At 45.1% G+C, this 15,232-nt stretch overlaps 1 protein-coding gene across 1 annotated transcript in view; it reads right to left on the bottom strand.

Moving 5' to 3' along the window:
• LOC123101574 (SKP1-like protein 1A) overlaps positions 1-15,232 on the bottom strand; it is a 21,471-nt gene extending 6,239 nt beyond the window's left edge. The window contains exon 1 of the mRNA XM_044522959.1: positions 14,678-15,232. Within this exon, the coding sequence (XP_044378894.1) occupies positions 14,678-14,944 (267 nt within the window). The 5' untranslated portion in view covers positions 14,945-15,232. The remainder of the gene's footprint in view (positions 1-14,677) is intronic.

Genomic DNA, 15,232 nt, shown 5'->3' with positions numbered 1-15,232 from the left:
CGCCCCGCTGTGAGCTCTCCCCCTCTAACCCCTCTCCCTTGCCCCCGGCGGCCACCATGGGCGCCGTCCCTCCCCGAGCCCATACACACACACAAGCATGATGAACACACACACACACATACATATGTATGAATTAATGCATGTATATATTAGTATGTACGTATTTTGTATGTTTAATTGAAGGAAATATGCCCTAGAGGCAATAATAAAGTTATTATTTATTTCGTTATATCATGATAAAAGTTTATTATTCATGCTAGAATTGTATTAACCGGAAACATAATACATGTGTGAATACATAGACAAATAGAGTGTCACTAATATGCCTCTACTTGACTAGCTCGTTAATCAAAGATGGTTATGTTTCCTAACCATGGACAAAGAGTTGTTATTTGATTAACGGGATCACATCATTAGTTGAATGATCTGATTGACATGACCCATTCCATTAGCTTAGCACCCGATCGTTTAGTATGTTGCTATTGCTTTCTTCATGACTTATACATGTTCCTATGACTATGAGATTATGCAACTCCCGTTTGCCAGAGGAACACTTTGTGTGCTACCAAACATCACAACGTAACTGGGTGATTATAAAGGAGCTCTACAGGTGTCTCCAAAGGTACATGTTGGGTTGGCATATTTCGAGATTAGGATTTGTCACTCCGATTGTCGGAGAGGTATCTCTGGGCCCTCTCGGTAATGCACATCACTTAAGCGTTGCAAGCATTGCAACTAATGAGTTAGTTGCGGGATGATGTATTACAGAATGAGTAAAGAGACTTGCCGGTAACGAGATTGAACTAGGTATTGAGATACCGACGATCAAATCTCGGGCAAGTAACATACCGATGACAAAGGGAACGATGTATGTTGTTATGCGGTCTGACCGATAAAGATCTTCGTAGAATATGTAGGAGCCAATATGAGCATCCAGGTTCCGCTATTGGTTATTGACCGGAGACGTGTCTCGGTCATGTCTACATTGTTCTCGAACCCGTAGGGTCCGCACGCTTAAGGTTTCGATGACAGTTATATTATGAGTTTATGAGTTTTGATGTACCGAAGTTAGTTCGGAGTCCCGGATGTGATCACGGACATGACGAGGAGTCTCAAAATGGTCGAGACATAAAGATTGATAAATTGGATGGCTATATTCGGACACCGGAAGTGTTCCGGGTGATTTCGGAGAAAACCGGAGAGCCGGAGGGTTACCGGAACCCCCCCGGGAGAAGTAACGGGCCATATGGGCCTTAGTGGAGAGAGAGAGGGGTAGCCAAAGGTGGGCCGCACGCCTCCTCCCCCTGGTACGAATTGGACTAGGAGAGGGGGGCGGCGCCCCCCTTTCCCTCTCCCTCCCCACTTCTTTCCCCCTCCTAGTAGGAGTCCTACTCCTACTAGGAGGAAGACTCCTCCTTGGCGCGCCATAGAGGGCCGGCCGGCCTCCTCCCCTTGATCCTTTATATACGGGGGCAGGGGGCACCCCTAGACACACAAGTTGATCCACGTGATCATATTCTTAGCCGTGTGCGGTGCCCCCTTCCACCATAGTCCTCGATAATATTGTAGCGGTGCTTAGGCGAAGCCCTGCGACGGTAGTACATCAAGATCGTCACCACGCCGTCGTGCTAACGGAACTCTTCCCCGACACTTTGCTGGATCGGAGTCTGAGGGTCGTCATCGAGCTGAACGTGTGCTAGAACTCGGAGGTGCCATAGTTTCGGTGCTTGATCGGTCGAGCCGTGGAGACGTACGACTACATCAACCAAACGCTTCCGTTGTCGGTCTACAAGGGTACGTAGATCACACTCTCCCCTCTCGTTGCTATGCATCACCATGATCTTGCGTGTGCGTAGGAAATTTTTGAAATTACTATGTTCCCCAACACTTTAGCTATATGTAAGTTGTCTGATTCGATGCAAGGTGTTTTTTTCTCGAATATGCACGAGTGTGCATATCATATATTAAAGAATGGAAGGCATAGAAAGCCTTCACCGGTCATTTACAAGTGCGGTGATTTCTCACACCCATATGTACAACTCCACTCCACCTAATACAAATTAGACTACTCCTTGCCACTGGTCCACCTTACTAAGTCTGCAAACACAAAATCACCTCCCCTCTCGTTGCTATGCATCACCATGATCTTGCGTGTGCATAGGAATTTTTTTGAAATTACTACGTTCCCCAACAGTGGCATCCGAGCCTAGGTTTTATATGTGGATGTTATATGCACGAGTAGAACACAAGTGAGTTGTGGGCGATATAGGTCATACTGCTTACCAGCATGTCATACTTTGGTTCGGCGGTATTGTTGGACGAAGCGGCCCGGACCGACATTACGCATACGCTTACGCGAGACCGGTTCTCCCGACGTGCTTTGCACATAGGTGGCTTGCGGGTGATAGTTTCTCCAACTTTAGTTGAACCAAGTGTGGCTACGCCCGGTCCTTGCGAAGGTTAAAACAACACCAACTTGACAAACTATCGTTGTGGTTTTGATGCGTAGGTAAGATTGGTTCTTGCTTAAAGCCCGTAGCAGCCACGTAAAACTTGCAACAACAAAGTAGAGGATGTCTAACTTGTTTTTGTAGGGCATGTTGTGATGTCATATGGTCAAGACATGATGCTAAATTTTATTGTATGAGATGATCATGTTTTGTAACCGAGTTATCGGCAATTGGAAGGAGCCATATGGTTGCCGCTTTATTGTATGCAATGCAATCGCGCTGTAATGCTTTACTTTATCACTAAGCGGTAGCGATAGTCGTGGAAGCATAAGATTGGCGAGATGACAATGATGCTACGATGGAGATCAAGGCATCGCGCCGGTGACGGTGGTGATCACGACGGTGCTTCGGAGATGGAGATCACAAGCACTAGATGATGATGGCCATATCATATCACTTATATTGATTGCATGTGATGTTTATCTTTTATGCATCTTATCTTGCTTTGATTGACGGTAGCATTATAAGATGATCTCTCACTAAATTATCAAGAAGTGTTCTCCCTGAGTATGCACCATTGCAAAAGTTCTTCGTGCTGAGACACCACGTGATGATCGGGTGTGATAGGCTCTACGTTCAAATACAACGGGTGCAAAACAGTTGCACACGTGGAATACTCAGGTTATACTTGACGAGCCAAGCATATACAGATATGGCCTCGGAACACGGAGACCGAAAGGTCGAGCGTGAATCATATAGTAGATATGATCAACATAGTGATGTTCACCAATGAAACTACTCCATCTCATGTGATGATCGGACATGGTTTAGTCGATTTGGATCACGTAATCACTTAGAGGATTAGAGGGATGTCTATCTAAGTGGGAGTTCTTTAAGTAATATGATTAATTGAACCTAAATTTATCATGAACTTAGTACCTGATAGTATCTTGCTTGTTTATGTATGATTGTAGATAAATGGCCCATGCTGTTGTTCCGTTGAATTTTAAATGCGTTCCTTGAGAAAGCAAAGTTGAAAGATGATGGTAGCAATTACACGGACTGGGTCCGTAACTTGAGGATTATCCTCATTGGTGCACAGAAGAATTACGTCCGAGAAGCACCGCTGGGTGCCAGGCCTGCTGCTGGAGCAACACCAGATGTTGTGAACGTCTGGCAGAGCAAAGCTGATGACTACTCGATAGTTCAGTGTGCCATGCTTTACGGCTTAGAACCGGGACTTCAACGACGTTTTGAACATCATGGAGCATATGAGATGTTCCAGGAGTTGAAGTTAATATTTCAAGCAAATGCCCGGATTGAGAGATATGAAGTCTCCAGTAAGTTCTATAGCTGCAAGATGGAGGAGAACAGTTCTGTCAGTGAGCATATACTCAAAATGTCTGGGTATAATAATCACTTGATTCAAATGGGAGTTAATCTTCCAGATGATTGCATCATTGACATAATTCTCCAATCACCGCCACCAAACTACAAGAGCTTTGTGATGAACTATAATATGCAAGGGATGAATAAGACTATTCCCGAGCTCTTCGCAATGCTGAAAGCTGTGGAGGTAGAAATCAAAAAGGAGCATCAAGTGTTGATGGTCAACAAGACCACTAGTTTCAAGAAAAAGGGCAAAGGGAAGAAGAAGGGGAACTTCAAGAAGAACAGCAAGCAAGTTGCTGCTCAAGAGAAGAAACCCAAGTCTGGACCTAAGCCTGAAACTGAGTGCTTCTACTGCAAGCAGACTGGTCACTGGAAGCGGAACTGCCCCAAGTATTTGGCGGATAAGAAGGATGGCAAGGTGAACAAAGGTATATGTGATATACATGTTATTGATGTGTACCTTACTAATGCTCGCAGTAGCACCTAGGTATTTGATACTGGTTCTGTTGCTAATATTTGCAACTCGAAACAGGGACTACGAATTAAGCGAAGATTGGCTAAGGGCGAGGTGACGATGCGCGTGGGAAACGGTTCCAAAGTCGATGTGATCGCGGTCGGCACGCTACCTCTACATCTACCTTCAGGATTAAAATTAGACCTAAATAATTGTTATTTGGTGCCAGCGTTAAGCATGAACATTATATCTGGATCTTGTTTGATGCGAGACGGTTATTCATTTAAATCAGAGAATAATGGTTGTTCTATTTATATGAGTAATATCTTTTATGGTTATGCACCCTTGAAGAGTGGTCTATTCTTATTGAATCTCGATAGTAGTAACACACATATTCATAATGTTGAAGCCAAAAGATGCAGAGTTGATAATGATAGTGCTACTTATTTGTGGCACTGCCGTTTAGGTCATATCGGTGTAAAGCGCATGAAGAAACTCCATACTGATGGACTTTTGGAACCACTTGATTATGAATCACTTGGTACTTGCGAACCGTGCCTCATGGGCAAGATGACTAAAACGCCGTTCTCCGGTACTGTGGAGAGAGCAACAGATTTGTTGGAAATCATACATACAGATGTATGTGGTCCGATGATATTGAGGCTCGTGGCGGATATCGTTATTTTCTCACCTTCACAGATGACTTAAGCAGATATGGGTATATCTACTTAATGAAACATAAGTCTGAAACATTTGAAAAGTTCAAAGAATTTCAGAGTGAAGTTGAAAATCATCGTAACAAGAAAATAAAGTTTCTATGATCTGATCGTGGAGGAGAATATTTGAGTTATGAGTTTGGTGTACATTTGAAACAATGTGGAATAGTTTCGCAACTCACGCCACCCGGAACACCACAGCGTAATGGTGTGTCCGAACGTCGTAATCGTACTTTACTAGATATGGTGCGATCTATGATGTCTCTTACTGATTTACCGCTATCGTTTTGGGGTTATGCTTTGGAGACGGCCGCATTCACGTTAAATAGGGCACCATCAAAATCCGTTGAGACGACGCCTTATGAACTATGGTTTGGCAAGAAACCACAGTTGTCGTTTCTGAAAGTTTGGGGCTGCGATGCTTATGTGAAAAAGCTTAAACCTGATAAGCTCAAACCCAAATTGGAGAAATGTGTCTTCATAGGATATCCAAAGGAGACTATTGGATACACCTTCTATCACAGATCCGAAGGCAAGACTTTTGTTGCTAAGTTCGGAAACTTTCTAGAGAAGGAGTTTCTCTCGAAAGAAGTGAGTGGGAGGAAAGTAGAACTTGACGAGGTAACTGTACCTGCTCCCTTATTGGAAAGTAGTGCATCACAGAAAACTGTTTCTGTGACACCTACACCAATTAGTGAGGAAGCTAATGATAATGATCATGAAACTTCAGAACAAGATACTACTGAACCTCGTAGATCAACCAGAGTGGTATGGTAATACAGTTCTGGAAGTCATGCTGCTAGATCATGATGAACCTACAAACTATGAAGAAGCAATGGTGAGTCCAGATTCCGCAAAATGGCTTGAAGCCATGAAATCTGAGATGGGATCCATGTATGAGAACAAAGTGTGGACTTTGGTTGACTTGCCCAATGACCGGCAAGCAATTGAGAATAAATGGATCTTCAAGAAGAAGACTGACGCCGACGGTAATATTACTGTCTACAAAGCTCGACTTGTCACAAAAGGGTTGCGGCAAGTTCAAGGGGTTGACTACGATGAGACCTTCTCACCCGTAGCGATGCTTAAGTCTGTCCGAATCATGTTAGCAATTGCCGCATTTTATGATTATGAAATTTGGCAGATGGATGTCAAAACTGCATTCCTGAATGGATTTCTGGAAGAAGAGTTGTATATGATGCAACCGGAAGGTTTTGTCGATCCAAAGGGAGCTAACAAAGTGTGCAAGCTCCAGCGATCCATTTATGGACTAGCGCAAGCCTCTCGGAGTTGGAATAAACGCTTTGATAGTGTGATCAAAGCATTTGGTTTTATACAGACTTTTGAAGAAGCCTGTATTTACAAGAAAGTGAGTGGGAGCTCTGTAGCATTTCTGATATTATATGTGGATGACATATTACTGATCGGAAATGATATAGAATTTCTGGATAGCATAAAGGGATACTTGAATAAGAGTTTTTCAATGAAAGACCTCGGTGAAGCTGCTTACATATTAGGCATAAAGATCTATAGAGATAGATCAAGACGTTTAATTGGACTTTCACAAAGCACATACCTTGACAAGATTTTGAAGAAGTTCAAAATGGATCAAGCAAAGAAAGGGTTCTTGCCTGTGTTACAAGGTGTGAAGTTGAGTCAGACTCAATGCCCGACCACTGCAGAAGATAGAGAGAAAATGAAAGATGTTCCCTATGTTTCATCCATAGGCTCATCATGTATGCAATGCTGTGTACCAGACCTGATGTGTGCCTTGCTATAAGTCTAGCAGGGAGGTACCAAAGTAATCCAGGAGTGGATCACTGGACAGCGATCAAGAACATCCTGAAGTACCTGAAAAGGACTAAGGATATGTTTCTCGTATATGGAGGTGACAAAGAGCTCATTGTAAACGGTTACATTGATGCAAGATTTGACACTGATCCGGACGATTCTAAATCGCAAACCGAATACGTGTTTACATTAAACGGTGGAGCTGTCAGTTGGTACAGTTCTAAATAAAGCGTCGTGGCGGGATCTACGTGTGAAGCGGAATACATAGCTGTTTCGGAAGCAGCAAATGAAGGAGTCTGGATGAAGGAGTTCATATCCGATCTAGGTGTCATACCTAGTGCATCGGGTCCAATGAAAATCTTTTGTGACAATACTGGTGCAATTGCCTTGGCGAAGGAATCCAGATTTCACAAGAGAACCAAGCACATCAAGAGACGCTTCAATTCCATCCGGGATCTAGTCCAGGTGGGAGACATAGAGATTTGCAAGATACATACGGATCTGAATGTTGCAGACCCGTTGACTAAGCCTCTTCCACGAGCAAAACATGATCAGCACCAAGGCTCCATGGGTGTTAGAATCATTACTGTGTAATCTAGATTATTGACTCTAGTGCAAGTGGGAGACTGAAGGAAATATGCCCTAGAGGCAATAATAAAGTTATTATTTATTTCCTTATATCATGATAAAAGTTTATTATTCATGCTAGAATTGTATTAACCGGAAACATAATACATGTGTGAATACATATACAAACAGAGTGTCACTAGTATGCCTCTACTTGACTAGCTCATTAATCAAAGATGGTTATGTTTCCTAACCATGGACAAAGAGTTGTTATTTGATTAACAGGATCACATCATTAGTTGAATGATCTGATTGACATGACCCATTCCATTAGCTTAGCACCCGATAGTTTAGTATGTTGCTATTGCTTTCTTCATGACTTATACATGTTCCTATGACTATGAGATTATGCAACTCCCGTTTGCCAGAGGAACACTTTGTGTGCTACCAAATGTCACAACATAACTGGGTGATTATAAAGGAGCTCTACAGGTGTCTCCAAAGGTATATTATGGGTTGGCGTATTTCGAGATTAGGATTTGTCACTCCGATTGTCGGAGAGGTATCTTTGGGCCCTCTCGGTAATGCACATCACTTAAGCCTTGCAAGCATTGCAACTAATGAGTTAGTTGCGGGATGATGTCATACAGAACGAGTAAAGAGACTTGCCGGTAACGAGATTGAACTAGGTATTGAGATACCGACGATCGAATCTCAGGCAAGTAACATACCAATGACAAAGGGAACGACATATGTTGTTATGCGGTCTGACCGATAAAGATCTTCGTAGAATATGTAGGAGCCAATATGAGCATCCAGGTTCCGCTATTGGTTATTGACCGGAGACGTGTCTCGGTCATGTCTACATTGTTCTCGAACCCGTAGGGTCCGCACGCTTAAGGTTTCGATGACAGTTATATTATGAGTTTATGAGTTTTGATGTACCGAAGTTAGTTCGGAGTCCCGGATGTGATCACGGACATGACGAGGAGTCTCGAAATGGTCGAGACATAAAGATTGATAAATTGGACGGCTATATTCGGACACGGAAGTGTTCCGGGTTATTTCGGAGAAAACCGGAGAGCCGGAGGGTTACCGGAACCCCCCCCCGGGAGAAGTAATGAGCCATATGGGCCTTAGTGGAGAGAGAGGGGCAGCCAAAGGTGGACCGCGCGCCTCCTCCCCCCTGGTCCGAATTGGACTAGGAGAGGGGGGGCGCCCCCCTTTGGCGCGCCATAGAGGGCCGGCCGGCCTCCTCCCCTTGATCCTTTATATACGGGGGCAGGGGGCACCCCTAGACACACAAGTTGATCCACGTGATCATATTCTTAGCCGTGTGCGGTGCCCCCTTCCACCATAGTCCTCGATAATATTGTAGCGGTGCTTAGGCGAAGCCCTGCGATGGTAGTACATCAAGATCGTCACCACGCCGTCGTGCTAACGGAACTCTTCCCCGACACTTTGCTGGATCGGAGTCCGGGGATCGTCATCGAGCTGAACATGTGCTAGAACTCGGAGGTGCCGTAGTTTCGGTGCTTGATCGGTCGGGCCATGGAGACGTACAACTACATCAACCAAACGCTTCCGTTGTCGATCTACAAGGGTACGTAGATCACACTCTCCCCTCTCGTTGCTATGCATCACCATGATCTTGCGTGTGCGTAGATAATTTTTTGAAATTACTACGTTCCCCAACATTAATTAGTTTAGATTATTTAGATTATTATTTTTTCACTAGTATATATGTATGAATGCATGTTAGATGGATATAGTTAGTGTTTAATTAGTATGGAATTTTTTTATATAATGTTGTTTTTCAGTTTTTTAATGGATGTATAAAAGTTGTGTTTTTTGTTTTTAGTGTTAGATGCTTAATTAGTATGAAATAGCATATAGAATTTTGACATATGCAATGATAGCATAATTAGTGTTATATAGAAATGTTAGAAATTTTAGTTATCAAAATCCAATCATTAAAAAAATGTTACTTTTTGTGGGCATATAGCTAGTATTTGTTCTCGACAATGCCCGGCCCGCATCCTCGCCGTCGACCCGTCCGCGACGACATTCGACTGACCCATGTCCGGGACTGGGCTCCGCCGGGCTGGCACTGGGAGGTGCTGCCTGGAGGGGCGCGCCGCTTGATGAGGAACCCGGCCCCGGGTCCCGTCGTCGACCCTGATCTCGTTTGGTGGCGTTCGCGTGGGCCAGTTTCGGTGCGGAGGGAGCCGGCCCCGCCGGAGGTGGTACGTCGCCGTGTCAGGGAGGAGGACGAGCACGTCCATCGCTACATGGTTGCGTTAGAGGGCGGCAGGTTCTCCAATACCTGGCAGTTTCTTCAGGGATCTCACTTCAGCTATGATCCTGTGAGGGTTCCTTCTCTTTGGGTGTCCACCGCCCGCGCCGCAGGAACTGCGAGTGTCCTAGATTCTTCTGTAGTATTTGATCTTTAATTAGCTACCTAGCCAGTGATGTACTATTCAATATTATATATTATTCGAGACGATGTATTCGAGATTATATCTATTATTCGAGACGATGTATTCGAGATTATATCTATTATTCGAGACGATGTATTTGAGATTATATCTATTATTTGAGACGATGTAATTTGAATACTAAATTGTTTTATATTTCTTTTGGCATAGTTAAATAAAAGCTATGGCGGACAATACCGACAGAGAGGGAGAACAGACCATGTTCGATATAATACGCGGGCCAGATGATGATCAGAATGAAGAAGATTATGACGGCTCCGAATTTCTAAACAACACCGGAGAGGGTGATATGATATTCGATCGCGACGACCGAATTGATGAAGTCGTGAACTACGATTATGACAATGACGAAGAACATGTTGATCCTGAAACAACAAAGACCGGCGAGGTATATATATTTATATAAGCAGGCATCTGGTGATCATCACATGTTTTAAATGAGTTGAAGATATATTAACGAATCGATCTTTCTTCTTTCAGCCATCCGGATCGAGCAAATCTTCAGGCAACAGGACGAAACGAGGCCCGAACAAAAAGTTGAAGCAGGGCGTAAAGTATAATATCGAGGCAATCAAACCTAATGGCGAACCATTAGCGCCTAAGAAGATTGCGGACAAGTTCATTCGTCAGTGCAGAGTTCTTGTGAAGGACCAACTCCCGATCTCCCTTCAAGAATGGAGAGAGCCAGCAAAGCCACGTCCAGATCTTACTTTTGTCGACGACAGACAAAAAAGTCTGCTTTGGAATACTCTCATGGAACATTTCACCCTACCAGATCATTTCACAGAAGCAGATGTGCAGAAAGTCAAGGACGCTGCTCTTAGGAAGATGGCGGTTGCATTCAAGAACCACAAGAATCATGAATGGGACAAGTACGTCAAGGGAGGAAGGAAGACTCCAGTATTCGAGGGAACACTAGAGAATCAAAGTGCTCATTGGGACGATTTCGTGAAATTCAAGGATTCAGAATTAGCTAAGGAACGGTCGAGAATAAACAAGAAGAATGCCGAAAAAAAGGATAAGTTCCATAAGCTGGGGCCAGGTGGCTACGCGGTGGCAATGCCTAAGTGGGATAAGTCTGAGAAAGAGATGGAGGATGCAGGTGTCACTCCGGTTACTAAGAGCTGGTCCCCCAGGTGCAGGACTTGGTTCTATGCGCATGGGGGGGGGAGTTGGACCCGAAGACAGGCAAAGTTTCAATGAAGGCATGTCTGAACGGAGCCGACGATAATATACTTGTTGCAATAGAAGAGGCTCGAACGGGGGTGTTCCAGCCCAACAGAGAGAACGACGAGCTTACGTGTGCCCTGGGAAATCCTGAACACCCGGGAAGAACACGAGGCAAGGGCGCTATTCCGTGGTATGAGGGGTTTTCGGACTGGAACGCCGACTATAGAACCCGTGCGAGAAGGAAGATTGCGGAGGAGAAGCAGAGGAAGATGGAGGAGGAGAAGAGGAAGCTGGACTATGAACGCCTTCAAGGCCTAGAATCAGCGCACGCGGACTTGGTAGTCAAATTCCAGCGGCAGCAGGAGCAGATCGACTCACTTAGCCAGCAAAGGGGGTCTCAGCAGCTGCAACAGCTAGCGGATGATCCAGCATTGGATACCACCGCCCCATCCATGCCGAGAAGCAGCGTGGGTTCCGCCCCGTTTGACGCAATGCTGGATAGATACCCCGTGGATGACATCGCGCAGAACACTAACTGCGAGCTACACTTCAAAATTAAGAACATATCCTTGAAGGTGGCGGACGGCGTTGCTTATACAAATTTCCCCGATGCAACCTTCCATTGCAACCCGATTCCAGCAGGCTATGCTCGTGTCGTGGTTGATAAGGTGGTGGACCAATATTCGGGGCTAGAGCTTGACATTCCTGGAGGTGACGAGGAGCACACACTCGGAGATGCCAAACATCGTATCATCCTATGGAGAAATGATTGCATCATCTTTCGAAGGCCGCCGACACCTCGTCACCCGACTCCTCGTCGAAGTCCGCCACCGAGTCAGCAGACTCCCGCTCCTCCAAGTCCACCAACGCATGAGGCCACTCCTCCTCCTCCAAGTCCGGCAAAGTGTCAGGCCACTCCTCCTCCAAGTTCGACACAGCGTCAGACGTCCACTCCTCCTCCAAGTCCGGCACAACCTCATGCCACTCCTCCTCCAAGTCCGGCACAGCTTCAGGCCACTCCTCCTCGTCCAACTCAGCCCCGTCAGCCGTCTCCGCCGCCTCAGCAATCGCAGAAGAGACACCCCGCAGCTATGGTGCGTAGCGGTACGAGTCGAGGTCATAGTACAGGAAGTACAGGCGGAGGCAAGCGATATAAATATGGTCCAAACCTCACTACTCCTCTTCCTGAGAGGGCTTACGACAGGACCGAGGAGCAAACCAATGCCATAGTGCGGGCAGAAGTCGACGCCCATTTTGGACCGAAACCGCCACCGCCGCCAAGGGAGAAAGTGCCTGTGGAAGTAGTTGACCACTTCATTCGTATGGCTCAACCACCAGCTCCTAAGCCTGTTGACACAGACTATGAGCGCCACATCAGGAAGTTACATCGACAACGTCTATAGAAGGAGGCGAGCTCGAGCTCGAGCAAACAACAAGCAGCTGTCAAAAATGCGGGAAAACCGTTGCCCAGCTGGGAGAACAGGCGGCGCAATCGACCCCCCCGCTTGTTGTGCCGCCAACAACACGTGACAGTACGCGCGCCCAATATTATTGTGGGCAAACAGTTTACGTTCCCGAGGTGGGCGATGTGGTAATAACCCAGGAGCATATAATGCAGGCCGAAACTCTCAAAATCACTGTTGGACAACTCCTCGAGATCGAGGACATGCCTGTGCTTACAGAGGAGGAAATAAAACGGAAATATGCCCGGGGCCAACCTTTGGTCAAGCCAGAAGAGGTCAAGAAGCTCCCAACGAGAATGTATAAATTGCATCAATGGTACATGGACATTACCAAGAGATCCGATTGAGAGTCCCTCATGGTGCAAGTCAAGAAGGATCATTACTACCATCAGAAACCTGTGACAGTTGAGTATTCTGAACTGTTTTAGTTATACAATCAAGACGCACTCGATAAATCTATCGTCAGTTGCTATTGTCTGTAAGTGATTTCTTTCTGTAATTTAAGTCTCAAGCTAGCTGTAGTGATCCTTTTGATCAATCATTACCTGTAATTATCCTCACTATATTCTTTTCTGTGGTATTATGCAGGATGAAGATGTATGAAATGAGAAAAGGTGGACGCTATGGCATTCGGTTCATTGACCCAAACACCGTTAATGAATACACATGGAAAATAAACAAGCATCATGAAAAGCAGGTAGAGGACAGCATGCTAGAGTTCTTGAAGCGCCTCAAATACAATGAAGATATACTACTTCCTTACAACTTCCAGTGAGTCACACTTTCTTGTACTACAAATTCTCTGTTTTTGCCTACTAGCTAGCTACATGTTTTTGCTTACATATGCCCGCTTAATTAAGATATGCAAACGTGTGTGCATGCAGATTTCACTGGATCTTGTGTATCATTAAAGTTGACGCCGAAACAGTTGAAATACTGGACTCACTACTCAAAGCAAATAGTGACTATAACATCTTGTTTAGGATAGTCAACAGGTAATTTCAATCATTATTAACTATATATCTCGGCCTATTTAGTTCGTCGTTTCATGATATGAACTATTTAATAACCCCTTTATTCATTTTCTTTGTCGGCGGGCAGGGCTTGGGCAAGGTTTATCAGCGTCACGGAAGGCGAATGGAAACGACAGCTGAAGTAGTACTAGCTAGCTAGCTAGCTGCCATCTCTTTAATTATCATGCTTGATTAATTATTATCTGATCAAATTAAATTCCATTCTTGTAATAAAGGCCCTGAAGCAGGCGCAGGGGACTGGTCTGTGTGCATTCTGCGTTTGCGAGAACATTCGCATGATGGCGTCCGAAAGGAGCAGATCTCAAAGACAGGAATGGGTACGCTTGTCAGAATACTATTCACAATTTTTACATCATTATCGATATCTAGTCACACAACTAATACACATGCATATTGATTTCCTTCTTAACAGTTCACAAAGGTGCGGGACAAGCTCCTAGAAACGGAGCGCGTAGAAGCACTTCAAGAGGAAATAGCGGGATTTTTGCTCGACCAGGTCATAAATCCGAAGGGAGAATACTATTACCCGCTACCGCCCCCATCGACCAGGTCATGAATCACTTCCAATTGTCATCGTGCTCCGAAGGCACCAATTAGGCTAATGCCACTGGCTCCGAAGGCAACATGCATATGTAGGAGAAATCGTATATAGCTATACATGTGTGTATGTGTGAATTAATATGATGGTTTGTGAGACATTGATGATATATATATGATTGGTTCTACTAGAAATTCTATTTATATATATATATATATATATATATATATATATAGACACACACACACACACATATATATATATATATATGTATATACATATGCATAACGTGTACAATGTGTAGTATCGTAAAATACCAGCAAACGAAAAAGAATTAAAATGGAAAACACAAAATTAAATGAAAAAGAAATCATAAAACCAAAAAAACCCCAAACATTTTAGTACCGGTTGGTGTTACCAACCGGTACTAAAGGGCTCCCGGCCCTCGGAGCTGGCTCGTGCCATGTGGTTGCCCTTTAGCACCGGTTCATGCTGAACCGGTACTAAAGGGGGAGCCTTTAGTGCCCACACTTTAGTGTCGATTATGGAACCGTCACTAAAGGGCCTTACGAACCGGTGCTATTGACCGGTTCTGCACTAGTGCGTCGAACGCCTTGAACGGGTCGTCGAAGTTGGGGATGTGGTCGAAGGGGTCCGCCGCCGCGCCCGGGTCGGAGAAGTGCCTGTTGACGTACTCGAGGACGTGGGAGAGGACCCGGCCGATGACGCCGGGGACCGGGATGGCACCGTCGGCGGCGCCGCCCTTCTCCAGCGTGTCCTTGATCGTCTTAGACGCGGCGGCGATCGCCTCCTCCATCACCTCGAGCTCCTGGCCGTCGGAGCTGCGCAGGCGGACCATCTTCGTCGTCATCTTCGATCTTTCTGACTTCGGTTCTGCGATCGGTGGCTGCTGCGTATTTATATGCAAGGACAGGGAGACGATCGAGGACTTTGGGTCGGTGTACTCGGGCCGCCGCCGACTCCAACTCAGCCTTTTTTTTTAGAGAAACCGACTCAACTCAGGTTGCGTACGTAGTAGGAGGACCACGTAAATCATGTATATTTATTATTTATTTTGTAACTCTCACTTTTTTAACAAACTGTACGAAAAAAGGAAGTTATTTTGTAATTGTCACCCGAAAAATGAGTTGGAATTTCT

Source organism: Triticum aestivum, chromosome 5A (genome assembly GCF_018294505.1).
Source record: "Triticum aestivum cultivar Chinese Spring chromosome 5A, IWGSC CS RefSeq v2.1, whole genome shotgun sequence".
In the NCBI taxonomy this organism is placed as follows: domain Eukaryota; kingdom Viridiplantae; phylum Streptophyta; class Magnoliopsida; order Poales; family Poaceae; genus Triticum; species Triticum aestivum.
The sequence above is the reverse complement of the archived record's forward strand: the minus strand, read 5'-3'. Positions and strand labels throughout refer to the sequence as shown.